At 36.7% G+C, this 19,975-nt stretch overlaps 1 protein-coding gene across 3 annotated transcripts in view; it reads right to left on the reverse strand.

Annotated features, from left to right (window-relative positions):
- Positions 1-2,452: 2,452 nt before the first annotated feature.
- ARHGAP27 (Rho GTPase activating protein 27) overlaps positions 2,453-19,975 on the reverse strand; it is a 244,516-nt gene continuing 226,993 nt past the window's right edge. For all 3 annotated transcript variants that reach the window (XM_053699608.1, XM_053699609.1, XM_053699610.1), the window contains 4 exons: positions 11,698-11,775; positions 10,918-11,052; positions 6,799-6,904; positions 2,453-3,036 (listed from right to left, as the gene is read on the reverse strand). In XM_053699608.1, coding sequence (XP_053555583.1) covers positions 2,862-3,036; positions 6,799-6,904; positions 10,918-11,052; positions 11,698-11,775 — 494 coding nt within the window. In that variant the 3' untranslated portion in view covers positions 2,453-2,861. The remainder of the gene's footprint in view (positions 3,037-6,798; positions 6,905-10,917; positions 11,053-11,697; positions 11,776-19,975) is intronic.

A 19,975-nucleotide genomic window follows, 5' to 3' on the forward strand; every position in this document is an offset into this window, starting at 1 on the left:
GGAATCAACATTCAAATGTAATATATGAAGGTTACATTTTATATGGAAATGCTGCATTCATGTTATGTTATTTTAATATCTAATGTTAAATTCAATGTTTCAGATGTTAAAATGTATCTATAAAAAACTAATTGTAGAACAACTGTCAAGGAAAATATTTGTGCTACCATTAAAAAAAAATAAACAGACTTTCACCCTTATGTACGTTGTACTAGCAACCTATTCATGCTTAGACATGGCTGGATCTGCAAAATGAAATTATTTTCCAGAAAGAAAATCATTAACAGTTTTATCAGCAGAAATGCAATAGTTACCATGGAAATAGAAAGCTCTTAATAGTTTGCTTGCGTCTTCAGTTTGCTATCGGATGGTAAGAAGGAATGATTGATAGGGGTTGTGGTAAGAATTATTTATATAATTGTTAGCCCACAAAACATTACATGAAGATGGACAGAAATGATATAGACAGCAAATATTAATAACAATAAAGATGTGTACAAATACTGATGCATGCTGCAATGACCACATGTCTGCATCTGTTCAGCTATTTCAGTCATTGTATATAACCAGGCGTACTGACTGAGTAGAGGACTTGTTCACTGAAAAGAGCTATAGCTACGCATGTGAAAGGAATACAATCCATACACACGAACAAGCATTCTTTAGCGGAAAGTAACAAGCACTTAAAGGGACATGAAACCCAACATATTTTTTCCATGATTTAGAAAGAGCATGCAATTTTAAACAACTTTCCAATTTACTTCTATTATCTAACTTGCTCATTATCTTGATATCCTTTAATGAAAAGCATATCTAAATAGGCTCAGTAGCTGCTGATTGGTAGTTGCACATAGATCCTTTGTGTGATTGGCTTACCCATGTTCATTGCCATTTCTTTAAAAAAAGGATAGCTAAAAAATGAAAAAATAGATAATAAAAGTACATTGGAATGCTATTTAAAATTGTATTCTCTATCTGAATCATGAAAGAAAAACAATTGGGTTTCATGTCCCTTTAAATACTATAAACACAATTGGAGACATCATTCATACATTGAGCTGAATAGTCCTGATGAACACATATGGAAAACACAGTAATCAGTTATTATGCTAGGGCGACTCATTTTTTGTTCTCCATTAACCTGTAATTTATGCTTAAAAGTGAAGGGTCACATATATCTCCTTTATTAGCTTTAGTATAGAGGCTTTAAGGACTGCAGAACAATGGAGAGTTTACTAACATAATGGCTGTGAGACCTGCTAGTCTTGTATACTCCAATAAAGTCTGGTAATTACAAGGGGCTAGATTACAAGTAAAAAACAAATCAATAGCACAGGGTTGTTATCGTTTGACAACTTCAGCTACTTGAGCACAATCTGCTTACGAGCATTCAGGTGAGACTTGATGTGAATTTTACTGCGCTTCCCATAGGAATTTATAAAGTGAGGGATTTAGCACACCAGTGCTGTCCGACAAGCAGATGTGTGCATGCCCTAGACTAATCTCTTCAGCAATATAACAAATATAATTGAACTTGTGCAATATTACCATAAAAATGTAATCACTATTAATTGTGCTTGATCAATTTTAATGCACAAAAGCACTAATACTTTTCAGCTCCACATGTAATTTAGGCCAAAGTACAAAGATTACAATAACTTTGCATTTACTCAAATTCCTCAAAGCAAGAGTGGAAGTGATCTAGCCAGTAATTGACCCAAGCTTCTGTTATTGTTTTGGGGTCTCACGGGATACTCTCCATAAAATGAACTGTTTTACCTATCAGAGAGCCAGGGTGTAGCATCCACAAATGTCCCTGGTGAATGATTTGTAAGATTAGTAGGGAAATATTATTTAACAGATAATATTAGATGCAGTGGGAGCTCAGAAGGAAATCATATACTGTATGCCTTTGAGGAGAGAAGAAAAAGCACTGTACAAGTGACACTTTTAAAGGCTAAATGAATAGTGAGTATATATTGGTATGATTAATTGTTGAATATAAAGACCTACCCTTCTCCTATACTTCAGCACTGTAGCTATTGACTGGCTAAAACTATCAGCAGCATCATCACTGGGCACACTGCCAAGACCTCACCAGTAGGACCATGTTCATCATTCTTTGTATTGGTCAGGCAAACTCTGCTTAGGATGTAGTAGGGATACTGGTGATAATCATATTGCTCCACTCAACGTCATGAAGTAGTATGATTAATGAAATAAGGTTCCTTGTGCATTATCCAATCCAATCATTTTGAAACAGTCAGGATTTTTTCACCATGATGATCATCTAAGCATTTGGATGAAGCTGAAGACGCTCTGCATGAGCTTAAAGGTCAAATGCTGACGGGAGAGAAAATGTCTGCTTTTCTCTGAACTGTACTCATTCTATACGTAAATCTACAACATCACATATCTGAAACAATGGGGGTAAAAATAGAATCGGACTTGGTTGACAATCAGAAATGGTTTATTTTTTTCTGTACACCATTTAAAAACTATAATTTTCTTTATCAGTAGCTGAACATGTCAAATGTTCTCTTTTTACAATTTTATGACATTCCATACTTGTATGGTTTAATAAAATTTCTGTTTAAAAATATTTACTTTTTTTTAAATTTATAAAACATTTTTTATCAAGGATACAACAGTGAAAGAATTAGTAAAAATAACAAAGTGAAATCCTTTTGGGTATGAGACCCTCGCCATGGTAAACTATATTAGCATATTTAATTGCAGCATGTATAGCACAATATTTACAAAGACATAAACTTAAATAATGAAACAGAGCAAAAAAAGGACTTGTTCAGACGAGCCTGCGCCTTCATGTCACAGTCGGTAAGTGTCTGCTAAAGACGGGACTAGCTGTTGAATATATATTTATATTGCAAAAGAATCTGCTCCACAATTTGGCTCTGAAATACCATAAACATGGCAATACTTGCACCCTCAGTTTCTGGCCTTAATAAAGTTGGCCCAAACACAATAGCAATGCTTTGGACAGACATTCTGTTGGACTCTCGGTGTTCAATCACACTGGTGGAAAAGAAGAAAAAACTTATTATAAAGCAGAATATATTGTCTTGGGTATAGTGATGGCTGTGATTAAAAACAATTATAGTAGCATGCAAAAGGTTAAAATGTAAGTGCAGTAAAGTGGTTTGAGAGCAACATTTGAGTAGGTTACCTATTGTGCCAGTCATATATAGGAAGGCCAGGTTTCAACTTGCACCTTCATGCCTTAAATGCACACATACATGTATATCCCCTGTTAAACAAAACAGGAGGTACCCAGAAAACCCTGCCACTTAGTCAAAACTTTGGACAAGCACCCCAACAAAGCTGTTACTACACACCACCAGAGCCAGGGAGGGAGGACGGGAGCTTCTCCTCGCCGTTCAGATCCTGATCTGAAGCCACTAACTATCCTTACACCTATTTATCAACTGGCCTCAACTCCACCCCATGCCCTAACCTCTCCACTAAGGACAATGCAGGGTCAAAATACCCCTTCATTATTTTTTTCATCCAGGGGTTGCATATCTGGATGTGACAAAAAAATCTTTGTTATGAGATAGAGATTTATAAAATAGTGTTTGGTTAGTTCACTTTCGGTAGCATAGGCCAGTAGCAATTCTGTATTTGAGCTGGTCTGAGTGGGGTGGGCTAAAATGAATAACAAATTAACAGTGCTTGGCTGGTTTTTTAGCTACTTAAACATTTGTCTGCAATATATGCTTCTTGACTCTATGGTGGGTGGGTTTCCTCTCCTTGTTGCACAACCCTTATGTGTGATGCTTTTAGAGAATCTCTGCTTCACTATAGATAACCTATTAAAAGGGCCATTAAATACAGCAGAACTGAATAATCAATAAGCACATTATAAAATGAATGCAATAGCACTTAGCCAGAATTTTAAATTAACATTTTTTTTCTGACAAATTTCAAAATTTACTTTAAAGGGACACAAAACTTAAAGGGACACTGAACCCAAATTTTTTCTTTTGCGATTCAGATAGAGCATGAAATTTTAAGCAATTTTCTAATTTACTCCTATTATCAAATTTTCTTCATTCTCTTGGTATCTTTATTTGAAATGCAAGAATGTAAGTTTAGATGCAGGCCCATTTTTGGTGAACAACCTAGGTTGTTCTTTCTGATTGGTGGATAAATTCATCCACCATTAAATAAAGTGCTGTCCAGAGTACTAAACCAAAAAAGAAGCTTAGATGCCTTCTTTTTCAAATAAAGATAGCAAGTGAACGAAGAAAAATTGATAATAAGAGTAAATTAGAAAGTTGCTTAAAATTGCATGCTCTATCTGAATCACAAAAGAAAAAAATAGGGTTCAGTGTACCTTTAAAATGTTTCTCTTTCATGATTCAGATAGAGAATACAATTGTAACCCATTAACGACCAGCGTCATACCCTGTACGACGCCGGTCATTATGCCCTTAAGGGCCAGCAACGTACCCTGTACGTCGCTGCAGTCCTGGGCTTCTCTCTGCCGCAATCTCGCAATTTTGAGTTGGTCGATGCACTCTGTGGCCCTCTCAGCATCGCACAGCGGTGGTGCAGATCGTTGGTGGGTGGGAGGCCAAGGAGGGAAGTGGGTTGGCGGCCCATCGCTGGAGGGAGGTGGGAGGTGGGCGGCAGTTGCGCACGACTATTGAGGGAAAAAAAAACACTGAAAGCGGCAGGGAGGAAGTGGGGAGGGGGGATCCTGGTTATATTGGTTAGTGATGGGAATAGGAGGGTGGGAAGTCGATCTGGGAGGGTATTGGGGGGCAGCTACACTACAGAAAAAAATCTCTATTTTTATTTTATTTATTTTTTTAAATGCCTAATTTGCAGCAAAATGGGTACTGGCAGACAGCTGCCAGTACCTAAGATGGCAACAATTAGGTAGAGGAGGGAGGGTTAGAGAGCTTTTTTTTGGGGGGGGGGGGGGGAAATCAGGGAGGTTGGGGGGATTCTACACTGCAGCAAATATATTTTTTTTTAAAAAAATATTTTAAAAAAAGGCTTTTATTTTCATACTGGCAGACTTTCTGCCAGTACTTAAGATGGCGGTGAAAATTTTAATGTGGGGGAGGGAAAAGAGCTGTTTGAGGGGGGTCAGGGAGGGATCAGGAGGAGGGATGCTGATCTCTACACTAAAGCTAAAAATAACCCTACAAGCTACCTAATTAACCCCTTCACTGCTGGGCATAATACAAGTGTGGTGCGCAGCGGCATTCTAATTACCAAAGAGCAATGCCAAAGTCATATATGTCTGCTATTTCTGAACAAAGGGGATCCCAGAGAAGCATTTACAACCATCTGTGCCATGATTGCACAATCTGTTTGTAAATAATATCAGTGAGAAACCTAAAATTGTGAAATGGTGGCATGAAATATACCAAAATGGGCCTAGATCAATTCTTTGGGTTGTCTACTAAAAAAAATATAGTTTTTATAGGTAAAATATAAAAAAGGCTCTATTTCCGTTTAAATTTAGTGATGACAAAAATTCTAAAAATGCTCTGGTCTTTTGGAGAAGTTTCTGTCTAAAATGCCCGGTCCTTAAGGGGTTAAACAACATTCCAATTTACTTCTAGTATCTAATTTGCTTCATTCTTTAGATATCCTTTGTTAAAGAAATAGCAATGCACATGGGTGAGCCAATCACACAAGGCTTCTAAGTGCAGCCACCAATCAGCAGCTACTATCTAGATATGCTTTTAAGCAAAGGATATCAAGAGAATGAAGTAAACTAGATAATAGAAATAAATAAGAAAGCTGTTTAAAATTGCATGCTCTTTCTAAATCATGAAATAAAAAAATTGGGTCTCATGTCCCTTTAATGTGCCACCCTGTATCATGTGACGGCCAATCACAGACTCGTATACATATACACTAATCTTGCACATGCTCAGTAGGAGCTGGTGCCTCAAAGTGTGCATATTGATAATGGGAGTAAGTGGAAAAGTCTCTTAAAACTGCGTGTTCTATCTGAATCATGAACGTTTCATTTTGACTTTAGTGCCCCTTTAAAAGTGATAGAACGTGATTATCTGATCTTTGCTTAAAATAAGTTACTTTTAAAATGACATTAAACTCCTTGTAATTATAAGACATTGCTGTTGTGTTGCTATAGAATAACATAGCAGACAAGTCGTAAGATTTTAAAACAAATTAACATCTTTTTTACTGCAATTATTTTTTAATAACCAAACTCCCACCATTTGCCTTTTATGGAGGAGCCCACTGGGGATTTAGTCCAAAGACAACAAGGCCAGCTAGTGTCCTACAATTCATTGTTTTGCAGTTGTTATCAGTTTAAGCCAGCTAGGGATATATATGTAGCAGTGTTAGCATTGAGGAGCCACCAGGGTACATTTTAAGTTCATAGAGGGGGGGGGGGGTAGGGATAAAATCACTAATTGGTGTGGCTTACTGGTAAGAGTTTAAATAGTTAAAATGTTGCTCGGAAGTTGCAGCAAATAAGCAGGACATGGCTGGTGATTGGTGGATACATGCATATGCTGCTGCTAAAACAATGACTAGCCCTTTCCTGTATAGAAGCTTCACTGTGTCTAAGCTCCTAAATACAAGCTTAGAATGGTGACACACAGGCAGTAATGACATTCGTGCAAAAACAAACCATTAGAGCATTTTATTTGTTTGCATTACTGTGTCCTGTTAATATGTTTTTGTATGTCCCTTTAACCGTATATGTCATACAACAAAATCTATATTATATTATGGTTTTATATAGGGTGTATAGATTTGCTTTACCAAACCCACTCTACTCACCTGCATAAGTGCTTAAAAAGAACTCTCATGGTTTCCAAATTTGGGGCAGGTAATGACATCACCAGTTCTTTAATTTGATATTTTCGCTGGTTCTGGTCAGTTATTTCTTTTTAGAAACAGAAAAAAAAAGATTTTTGTTACAACCTGGAATAGCAAGTTATTTTATAGGACTGCAACTGGATGTCTCCTTACAGCCTGTATAAATATGCAGAAAATCCAGTTCTCAATTAACACTATGCCTGCTAGATAGAGCTATAATGCATAACTAGGCAACCATCTCAGGCAGATAAGAACTTGAGGGACAAGGACTTTCAAAACATTTTAAAGCAACAAAGTATTTTACAGATTAAAAATACTTGAGAAAAATTATTCAAAACCTCAAAATGTTGTTGTCATTCTAACAGAAGTGCCTGTGTAGCCAATCACAGAAAGCTCAGCTAACTTACTGACATCTCTGCTGATGCTTTAGTCTAACCTATATCTCAGAGTTTCACTGCATTCCAGGATTAAATTGACCTCAGCAAATATTTCATACAACATACATCATGCACACATCATAGCTCCGCTGTGTTTCTTGTTTTTGTCCACAACAAATGAGGCAGACAGCATATTCTATCCTCTGTCATTTGGTGCCATCCAAAAATGTACTTTATATAATTAGTGATAAATGTATGTTTGTGAGAAGAAAAAACGGTTCTGTTTCAAATTCCTATAAAACACAGTTTGTTATGGAATGAAATCACCTAAAACACAAACATCTAAGAATATTGTCAAACTTTCATAGTTCTAATAGACAGCACAATCTATAGAGACTTTACAATATACTTTGTTCTCTTGGTATCCAAAAAGTGTACCTAGGTAGGCTCAGACGCTGCAATACACTATTGGGGACTAGTTGATGATTGGTGGCTATACACATGCTTCGTGTCATTGGCTCACTAGATGCAAGCAATAGTGTTAAAATAAAAACTCATTTTGCATGTATACCTACATCTAAACACAGTAGCATCACCCAGGGCCATTTAATAATGTAAAAGGCTTTGACACATGTTTGCAGCAGAAAAAAGAAGAACTACTGATAATCAGTACTCATATGTGACAGATGCACAACTCCATGATTCAGGAAGTGTGTGGCATTGGATACAAAGCAGCTAATATTTCACTGATCATTTTATTTTCTTGAAAATATTAAACTGTATTGGGATATGGTTCTTGATGTTTATAGAGAGGTCTAAAGCAGAGCTGCTGCACTCATAAATTCTAAACAAACAATTTCTCACAAAAACTTTTCCTACAGTCACATACAGTTTGGCATTTAATGGGTAGACTCATGCAAACATACACACTGCACAGTAACATAAATACATTTTGAATACTAGCTTTTCTTACAGTAACATACAGTTAGGCATTTAATGGGTAGACTCATGCATACATACATACTGCACAGTAACAAATACATTTTGAATACTAGCTTTTCCTACAGTAACATACAGTTTGGCATTTAATGGGTAGACTCATGCATACACACTGCACAGTAACATGCACACATATTGCATACTAGCTTTTCCTACAGTAACATACAGTTTGGCATTTAATGGGTAGACTCATGCATACACACAGACACTGCACAGTAACATGCACACATATTGCATACTAGCTTTTCCTACAGTCACATACAGTTAGGCATTTAATGGGTAGACTCATGCATACATATATACTGCACAGTAACAAATACATTTTGAATACTAGCTTTTCCTACAGTAACATACAGTTTGGCATTTAATGGGTAGACACATGCATGCATACATACACACACACACACTGCACAGTAACATACACACATATTGCATACTAGCTTTTCCTACAATCACATAAAGTTTGACATTTAATGGGTAGACTCATGCATACACACACACACTGCAGAGTAACATACACACATATTGCATACCAGCTTTTCCTACAGTAACATACAGTTTGGCATTTAATGGGTAGACACATGCATTCACACATACTGCACAGTAACATGCACACATATTGCATACTAGCTTTACCTACAGTTACATACAGTTAAGTATTTAATGGGTAGACTCATGCATACATACATACTGCACAGTAACATGCACACATATTGCATACTAGCTTTTCCTACAGTAACAGAGTTTGGTATTTAATGGGTTGACACATGCATACACACATACTGCACAGTAACATGCACACATATTGCATACTAGCTTTACCTACAGTTAGATACAGTTAGGTATTTAATGGGTAGACTCATGCATACATACACACTGCACAGTAATATGCAAACACATTGTTTACTAGCATTTCCTACAGTCACAAACAGTTTGGCATTTAATCAGTAGACACGTGCATACACACACACACTGCACAGTAGCATGCACACATATTGCATACTAACTTTACCTACAGTTACATACAGTTTGGCATTTAATCAGTAGACTCATGCATACACACACTGCACAGTAACATACACACATATTGCATACTAGATTTTCCTACAGACACATACAGTTTGCATTTAATGGGTAGACTCATGCATACACACACACACACTGCACAGTAACATACACACATATTGCATACTAGCTTTTCCTACAGTCACATACAGTTTGGCATTTAATGGGTAGACTTATTCATACATACACACTGCACAGTAACATGCACACATATGTACAGTTTGGCATTTAATGGGTAGAATCATGCAAACATACACACATATTGCATACTAGTTTTTCCTACAGTCACATACAGTTTGGCATGTAATGGGTAGAATCATGCAAACATACACTCTGCACAGTAACATGCACACATATGTACAGCTTGGCATTTAATGGGTAGAATCATGTAAACATACACACTGCACAGTAACATGCACACATATGTACAGCTTGGCATTTAATGGGTAGACTTATTCATACATACACACTGCACAGTAACATGCACACATATGTACAGTTTGGCATGTAATGGGTAGAATCATGCAAATATACACACTGCACAGTAACATGCAAACATATTGCATACTAGTTTTTCCTACAGTCACATACAGTTTGGCATTTAATGGGTAGAATCATGCAAATATACACATACACACTGCACAGTAACATGCACACATATTGCATACTAGTTTTGCCAGGACACACAAGCATTGGGTTTATCTGAAGGCAGTTTGTGCACATCTTTACAAGGGACATTGTACTGTAACATTTTCTCCTCTTAATGTGCCATTCAGTTTGAAGCAAATCAACTAAGCCATAATGGAAAACAGGTTTTTGCTTCCCTTGTGATCAGCCGCATATAATACATGGAAAACTGTAGCTATTATTGTAAAGTGGTTTCCGTAAATGTATTAAATGTTGCAGTTCGGCTGATGGCTAATTAATTGCCAATATGGGTTTGATCACTTACAATCTACAACTGATAGTGAATGGGTTGCCGCTGTCATTTGGAGCATACAATCTATTCATACAAGCATGCTGTGTGCTTTACCAGGAGACACACAGATATTAAGGACTAGATTACAAGTGGCGCGCTAACTTGCATGCGTATTACCAGTTGAAAGTAAAAACGCATACCACCAAGCATAATCTAAATTTGCGTTTGTCGGGTTTTATATATATAACACAGTAATTGAAGGGGTTTGTATTATTGCATATTCTTATAAATTATTTAAAAATCAACGCTACTGTGGAATTTATTTAGACCTACAAAACCATATACACAAACACAAAAAACTGGTAACATCTGAATCAATGCATAAACGCACACACTCAAAGAAATGCACACGCACAGAAATGCACACTCACAGAAATGCACACTCACAGAAATGCACACTCACAGAAATGCACACTCACAGAAATGCACACTCACAGAAATGCACACGCACAGAAATGCACACTCACAGAAATGCACACGCACAGAAATGCACACTCACAGAAATGCACACTCACAGAAATGCACACTCACACAAATGCACACTCACGCACATTTACAATTACAAATATCATCAGTTGTTCAGAGTTGGAAACAAGACAAAAATACTACTTCATAAAGGTTTGAGAATGTTATTGACACAAATGCATTATATTTTCATACTTATTGTCTCAATGAATCTATCAAAGTGACTGTATGGAAACAGTGGTTCAGGCAGCTCTCGGAAAAATAGCTTCAGTGCCCCGGTGATGACATGAACATCTTGCCAGCGCCCGTCTTCTAGGTTGATATTTTCATCTAGTTGTGAAATGTGGAGAGTTACAAAGGTTAGAAGTCTATTCCCCCCCAACAAATAAATAACTGATCATAAAAACATATGATTTACTTCTATCACCAGTATGTTTTGTATATTCTTCATGCCAATACCCCTATTTGACTCCTAAAAACTGTCTTGCTGGTTCTTTAATAATGCTGTGGGCTCCTAAACTTGGAATAAATATGCTCTAATATATATCTAGCATGCCTCTAAATATTTGTATCCTGCTATTTTCATCAAATCATATTGTATATGTCTCATCTATTTGTGCATGGTGAACAGAAGGATGATTTTATATTAAATAAACAATATTTGGAGGTTTATTTAAAATGATAAAAAAAAACTACATAATTTTAAGTTGATAATACTTAAACTAAAATCACAAGAAAAAATATGCGGTACATTTTCATCTGAAGTCACTTTGCTTTGATCAATATTTACCCTAAACTAGACAATTGCGCCAAAGAGAAACTTGAGGATTTATTTGATTTCTTTTGGAATGAGGAGATGGTCTGTAACAAATTTTCAGCAATATAAAACTTTTTACAATACCGAAAAATAATGACGTATAATAAAACAAAACATAAAATACTAGAGAATAGAAAATAGAAACAAAGATTGCTTACCATGGTCCACCTTGTAGCGTAATTTCTGTATAGTTGCTAGGTTACCACTAACTCTATATAAACCATCAATATCCAGACCTGTTTCCAAATAAATAAATAAATAATTAATTGTCTGTTCTTCAAGGGACATTAAAGTCAAAATTTAACTTTCAAGGTCCGGAAAGACTGTGCAGTTTTAAGAAATTTCATTTTTTTCTGTTATCAATTTTACTTCAACATCTTCGTATCCTGTTTTACCAAATGTGTCCAGTTAGCAGGGGATAAACACACAGTTATATGTGAACAATAGTACAATAATAGAATACTCAAACACTTAAGAACATTTTCTTTTTGCACTTTTATGTCCCTTTAAATATATAGGAAAGTCCAAATTAAACTTGCAAAAATCAGATAGAATGGGATTTGTTTTTGCAAAATAATAATGTGGGATATTGCAATATTCAAACAAACAATCTGGGAAGCAGATACGGCAGTTATTAGAGGAGGCATTATTGCATTTGTTTCTGAGTATAATAAATCGCTACAAAAACAATATAAATAGCTTAGTGATAAGTTAGGGAAATCGTACGCTGACAACAAGCCACGAGCGACACTAGAAAAATGCAAGGCAAACTCTATAGATTTGGCAACCGAGCTGGTAGATTCTTGGCTAATATGGATAAAACACAGAAGTTAGCAAATCATATTTTACTTCTAAACTCAGAAAATGACCCAGAAACAAAGATATTTTAGATTAATTTAGAAAATATTATCTGAATCTGTATGCCCCTGAAAAAAAGCGCACCAATAAAACGATGCCTTAACTTTTTTTGAGTCACAGTCCTTGCCCAAAATTACTCCACTTCAACAAGAACAGTTACATTCGGCTATGTCAACAGAAGAATTGAGTAAAACAATATCTGACTTAGCGGTAGGTAAAGCATCAGGACCAGATGGGCTACCCATGGAATGGTACAAAATATTAGAAGATCAAATGACTAAAATTTTGACAGAACTATACAACGCTTATCTTTTAGGAGACATTTGACCCTCACAGGCCTTTTCAGCAGCTAATATTATTGTATTACCCAGAGCAGGCAAAGATCCACTAAAGATAGCATCATATAGACCCATTTCACTTCTTAATCGAGACTATAAGATCCTAGCAAAATTTTTAGCTAATAGACTAAAGGAATACCTCCTAAGTTTAATTCATAAAGACCAAGATCCCCAGCTTAAAATATGCGGAAAGTATTACATATAGTCAACCACTTTTGGAATTTCAAGAGTAAATCTAGGCTGGATCAGTTAAAGAGACATTAAACACTTTGAGATGGTAATATAAATTGTGTGTGTGTGTATATATATATATATATATATATATATATATATATATATATATATATATATATATATATATATATATATATATATATATATATACATATATATACATACATACATACATACAGGTGGCCCTCGTTTTACAACGGTTCAATTTACACTGTTTCAGAATAACAACCTTTTTTTCCAGTCATGTGACTGCTATTGAAAAGCATTGAGAAGCAGTGCATGTATTAAAATAGCCAGTAGGTGGAACTGTCCGTTTGTGTTGCAGCAAAGCCAAGCAAGCTGAAATTAATCAGTTTAACCAGACCTGAGCTATCGAGCAGATTTCAAAGGAACAAGATCTTCCTGTCTATAAATCAGTCTAGATTGGAATGCATAGAAAACAGAATTTATGCTTACCTGATAAATTACTTTCTCCAACGGTGTGTCCGGTCCACGGCGTCATCCTTACTTGTGGGATATTCTCCTCCCCAACAGGAAATGGCAAAGAGCCCAGCAAAGCTGGCCATATAGTCCCTCCCAGGCTCCGCCTACCCCAGTCATTCGACCGACGGACAGGAGGAAATATATATAGGAGAAACCATATGGTAACGTGGTGACTGTAGTTAGAGAAAATAATTCATCAGACCTGATTAAAAAACCAGGGCGGGCCGTGGACCGGACACACCGTTGGAGAAAGTAATTTATCAGGTAAGCATAAATTCTGTTTTCTCCAACATAGGTGTGTCCGGTCCACGGCGTCATCCTTACTTGTGGGAACCAATACCAAAGCTTTAGGACACGGATGAAGGGAGGGAGCAAATCAGGTCACCTAAACGGAAGGCACCACGGCTTGCAAAACCTTTCTCCCAAAAATAGCCTCCGAAGAAGCAAAAGTATAAAATTTGTAAAATTTGGCAAAAGAGTGCAGTGAAGACCAAGTCGCTGCCTTACATATCTGGTCAACAGGAGCCTCGTTCTTGAAGGCCCATGTAGAAGCCACAGCCCTAGTGGAGTGAGCTGTGATACTTTCAGGAGGCTGCCGTCCGGCAGTCTCAAAAGCCAATCTGATAATGCTTTTAAGCCAAAAGGAAAGAGAGGTAGAAGTTGCTTTTTTTTACCTCTCCTTTTTTAACACCAAAAAAACTCTTAGCCATCTCCGTGGAGATGTTGCCTGTGCAACGGCAAAGAGAATGACTGGGGTAGGCGGAGCCTGGGAGGGACTATATGGCCAGCTTTGCTGGGCTCTTTGCCATTTCCTGTTGGGGAGGAGAATATCCCACAAGTAAGGATGACGCCGTGGACCGGACACACCTATGTTGGAGAAAGAACTGTTTGCAGAAAAATGCAGGTGAAGTCTGTGTTGTGTGATTATTTTATTAGGTTTATAATGCTGTTTAGCAAATGTTTTTGTTCATTTAACTTAGTTTAATTATATATTCTGTGATGTGTGATTATTTTATTAGGTTTATAATGCTGTTTAGCATTTAAAGTGTTCATTTCAAAGCTTTAAAAACAATGTATTAGGTGTTACTTATGACAATTTTGAGAGGGGCTTGGAACCTATCTCCCTCACTTCCCATTGACTTACATTATAAACTGGGTTTCAATTTACAACGGTTTCGATTTACAACCATTCCTTCTGGAACCTAACCCCAGCGTAAACTGAGGGCTACCTGTATATATATGTGTGTGTGTTTTATAGACACTAAAACGTTACACTTATTTTGTCAATATTTAACAGCTATTGCTACAGGTTATTCTCAGACTAATCTTTACTTTGAATGCATAATTCTATGTAGCATTTGTTTAGTCTTTAATGTCCCTTTAAGTGTGAATGTGGCACTCTTGGCATTGGATGCCGAAAAGGACTTTGATAGGATTGAATGGTCCTTTTTATTTACATGTTTGGAGAAATATAATAGTCAAGGCCCTTTCTATTCGATCATAAATAACTTACAATAACCCAAATGTCTATCAATTAATGGCAACACATCTTCTTGATTTAACTTGGAAAGAGGCACGAGACAGGGTTGCCGCCGCCCCCCCCCCCCACACACACACACACTATTGTTTAAAGGGACAGTTTACCCAAAAAGTGTTTAATTTTTAAACACCATAGCAGGAATAGTTAAGTATAGTAGTGCTGAAAATTATGTGTGAATCATGCTCTGTGTTTATATAATATATTTTTGAAATGTCTGTTTACAAAGTTCATTGCCAAGGCCCCTTAGAATATTTTCTCTCAGTATGGCCAGTCTGCTGTTAAACCCTAAAAGCATGTGCCACCCACTCCTAAAGCTATTGGGACAGGCTGTAGAATGATACCACAAGATGAACAGAGAAATCACTTTAGCTAAACTTCTTAGCCTGCTTGTAACCTGATACAGCAAGACCGGGTAGTGAGAGCGTTATCAGGACTATGCACCTGAAACAAAAAGTCTCACAACAGAAATACAGACGCTTACTGCACAAATACAGAGGTAAGAATTTCAGCACTAATGTCGTCTGTTTTGTTTCAAGTACAAAGTCCTAATATACTCACTACCCAGTCTTGCAGCTTTGGGTTTCAAGCAGGCTGTGAGAAGTTTAGCTGAAGTGATTTCCCTACTCGCCTTGCTCTATTATTAGACCCATGTCCCAGTCTCATCAATCCTGCAGAGAAGATGTCTGCAGTCAGATTTTTTTTATACAAATGAATGTTCACTGTTTAGCAGGAAATAGAGAAGATTTGTGCAGTCAAATTTGTAATGTTCATTACACATTCATTTCATGGGCATTTAAATATAGCCTATGATTGGAGGGTGGGCGTGCTAGACTCAAGCACAGAACAGCCCTTTTCTGGGAGAGTGCCAGCACCGTGGAGAATCACAGGAGTAGGAATAAAAAGCTAAAAAAAAAATACTAAATGTATTGTTACAAGTTTAACTATAGATGTCTAAATTCTTTAGTCATTGTATTGACTTTAGGAACATAAACTTGTTGTTGTTGGGTACACTGGTCCTTTAACTTAATACTAGAACCTCTTGCTATTAAATTAAGGAAGATTCCCTTTGGGATTTGCATAGGCGAAATAAGACATCATCTGGCACTCTATGCAGATATGCTACTTTTTATTCGTTACACTGAGCTATACATGAATTTGATCATGAACATAATTGATTCCTTTGGTAATTTATCAGGATATAAGATCAATAATAACAAATCAGAAATTGTGTGGCTTAATAGAAATAAGGAGAGAGAAATAACTAATCTACCATTTATTTATTTAAAAATTACTTAAACTATCCGGGAATTAAAATTTCGAGTAATCCAAGGGAGTGGTATAGAATACATTTCTCACAAATATTTGACTCTATTGAGCAAGATCTTAAACGGTGGAAAAGCCTGCCTATTTCATTAATGGGAAAAGCTCACCTGATAAAAAATTATAATCTTCCCTAATCTGCTCTATCCCATGAATAGGTTGCCCTTTTTGATCTCCAAAAACGATATTGTAAGAATAAATAAATAAAATGTTAAATCTCTTTTTATGGGGAGGAAGAAAGATTCGTATTAGTCTTAGAAAACTGCAGATTGCCCCGGAAAATCCCAGATATCCATTATTATAACTTAGCGACACTCTCAAAAGTGGCTATTGACTGGATATTAGATAAGGAACATTTCTACGAACATTCAGTGGACAATTACCCACTTGGGGATATCTCTAAAGTTTATTTACTCCATCCAGCTTGGAAAGATATTCCCCAGATAGTCAAGAATAATATTATGTATTAAGACATATTTAGATGGATAGAGATACATAACATATTGGGGGTCTCATATAAGTTTACAACCTATTTACCTATTAGTGGAAATCTCGATTTTCCACCAGGTATGAATGCTAAATATTTTCAAGAATGGGAAGATGTTAAAATAAAGTCAATAGGAGATCTGCTTGATCCTTTAAAAGGAACAGTAATCCCCTTTACAGAATTACAAACAAAATATAATCTATAAGATTCACAGTACTTTGCGTTTACACAACTTTTTTACTGCATTAAAGAGGTATTAAAGAAAGCCCCAAATTTAAGTAAATTACATTGTTTAAATAAAACCATTAGGCTCTTTAGGAAAGGAAAATTTACATATTCAGTGAATTACAAAGTTCTGTTGGATTCAAACATTGACAAGCAAATGTCAATTATACTAGAGGGCTGGCATAAAGAGGCAGGAGGCCTATTGACAATCGAAGAGGTGAATAGGCGTTTTACCTTCATTCAAACTACCTGTGATGCATACTTTAGAGAATCCCAAATGAAAATTTTACATAGATTTTACGTTACACAAAAGAATGTTTGCAAATGGTCCCAATGCAAAAAAACATAATTTATGTAAGAACTTACCTGATACATTCATTTCTTTCATATTGGCAAGAGTCCATGAGCTAGTGACATATGGGGTATACAATCCTACCAGGAGGGGCAAAGTTTCCCAAACCTCAAAATGCCTATTAATACACCCCTCACCACACCCACAATTCAGTTTAACGAATAGCCAAGCAGTGGGGTGATAAAGAAAGGAGTAGAAAGCATCAAAAAAGGAAATTTGGAAATAATTGTGCTTTATACAAAAAATCATAACCACCATAAAAAGGGTGGGCCTCATGGACTCTTGCCAATATGAAAGAAATTAATTTATCAGGTAAGTTCTTACATAAATTATGTTTTCTTTCATGTAATTGGCAAGAGTCCATGAGCTAGTGACATATGGGATATCAATACCCAAGATGTGGAGTCTTCCACTCAACAGTCACTAGAGAGGGAGGGAATAAAATAAAAACAGCCATATTCCGCTGAAAAAATAATCCACAACCCAAAAAATAAGTTATTTTCACTTTTAAAAGAAAAAAACTTAAATCAAAAGCAGAAGAATCAAACTGAAACAGCTGCCTGAAGAACTTTTCTACCAAAAACTGCTTCCGAAGAAGCAAATACATCAAAATGGTAGAATTTAGTAAATGTATGCAAAGAGGACCAAGTTGCTGCTTTGCAAATCTGATCAACTAAAGCTTCATTCTTAAAAGCCCACGAAGTGGAGACTGATCTAGTAGAATGAGCTGTAATTCTCTGAGGCAGGGTTTGACCCAACTCCAAATAAGCTTGATGAATCAAAATTTTCAACCAAGAAGCCAAGGAAATAGCAGAAGTTTTCTGACCTTTCCTAGGAACAGAAAATAAAACAAATAAACTGGAAGTCTTCTTGAAATTTTTAGTAGCTTCCACATAATATTTCAAAGCTCTTACCACATCCAAAGAATGTAAGGATCTCTCCAAAGAATTCTTAGGATTAGGACACAAGGAAGGAACAACAATTTCTCTATTAATGTTGTTAGAATTCACAACCTTAGGTAAAAATTGAAAAGAAGTCCGCAAAACTGCCTTATCCTGATGAAAAATCAGAAAAGGAGACTCACAAGAAAGAGCAGATAGCTCAGAAACTCTTCTAGCAGAAGAAATAGCAAAAAGGAACAACACTTTCCAGGAAAGAATGTCCAAAGAATGCATAGGCTCAAATGGAGGAGCCTGTAAAGCCTTTAGAACCAAATTAAGACTCCAAGGAGGAGAAATTGATTTAATGACAGGCTTAATACGAACTAAAGCCTGTACAAAACAGTGAATATCAGGAAGAATAGCAATCTTTCTGTGAAATAAAACAGAAAGAGCGTAGATTTGTCCTTTCAAGGAACTTGCAGACAAACCCTTATCCAAACCATCCTGAAGAAACTGTAAAATTCTAGGAATTCTAAAAGAATGCCAGGAGAATTTATGAGAAGAACACCATGAAATGTAAGTCTTCCAAACTCTATAATAAATCTTTCTAGAAACAGATTTACGAGCTTGTAACATAGTATTAATCACTGAGTCAGAGAAACCTCTATGACTTAGAACTAAGCGTTCAGTTTCCATACCTTCAAATTTAATGATTTGAGATCCTGATGGAAAAACGGACCTTGAGATAGTAGGTCCAGCCATAACGGAAGTGGCCAGGGCGGGCAACTGGACATCCAAACCAGATCTGCATACCAAAACCTGTGTGGCCATGCTGGAGCCACCAGCAACACAAAAGACTGTTCCATGATGATTTTGGAGATCACTCTTGGAAGCAGAACTAGAGGCAGGAAGATGTAAGCAGGTTGATAACACCAAGGAAGTGTCAGCACATCCACTGCTTCCGCCTGAACATCCCTGGACCTGGACAGGTATCTGGGAAGTTTCTTGTTTAGATGAGAGGCCATGAGATCTATCTCTGGAAGCCCCCACATCTGAACAATCTGAGAAAACACATCTGGATGGAGAGACCACTCCCCTGGATGTAAAGTCTGGCGGCTGAGATAATCCGCCTCCCAATTGTCTACGCCTGGGATATGTACCGCAGAGATTAGACAGGAGCTGGATTCCACCCAGGCAAGTATCCGAGATACTTCTTTCATAGCTTGGGGACTGTGAGTCCCACCCTGATAATTAACATAAGCCACAGTTGTGATATTGTCTGTCTGAAAACAAATGAACAGTTCTCTCTTTAGCAGATGCCAGAACTGAAGAGCCCTGAGAATTGCACGGAGTTCTAAAATATTTATTGGTAATCTCGCCTCTTGAGATTTCCAAACCCCTTGTGCTGTCAGAGATCCCCAAACAGCTCCCCAACCTGAAAGACTCGCATCTGTTGTGATCACAGTCCAGGTTGGGCGAACAAAAGAAGCCCCTTGAACCAAACGATGGTGATCTATCCACCATGTCAGAGAGTGTCGTACATTGGGATTGATATTAATTGTGATATCTTTGTATAATCCCTGCACCATTGATTCAGCATACAAAGCTGTAGAGGCCTCATGTGAAAACGAGAAAACATAATTTATGTAAGAACTTACCTGATAAATTCATTTCTTTCATATTAGCAAGAGTCCATGAGCTAGTGACGTATGGGATAT

Source organism: Bombina bombina, chromosome 1 (assembly GCF_027579735.1).
Source record: "Bombina bombina isolate aBomBom1 chromosome 1, aBomBom1.pri, whole genome shotgun sequence".
Taxonomy (NCBI): Eukaryota; Metazoa; Chordata; class Amphibia; order Anura; family Bombinatoridae; genus Bombina; species Bombina bombina.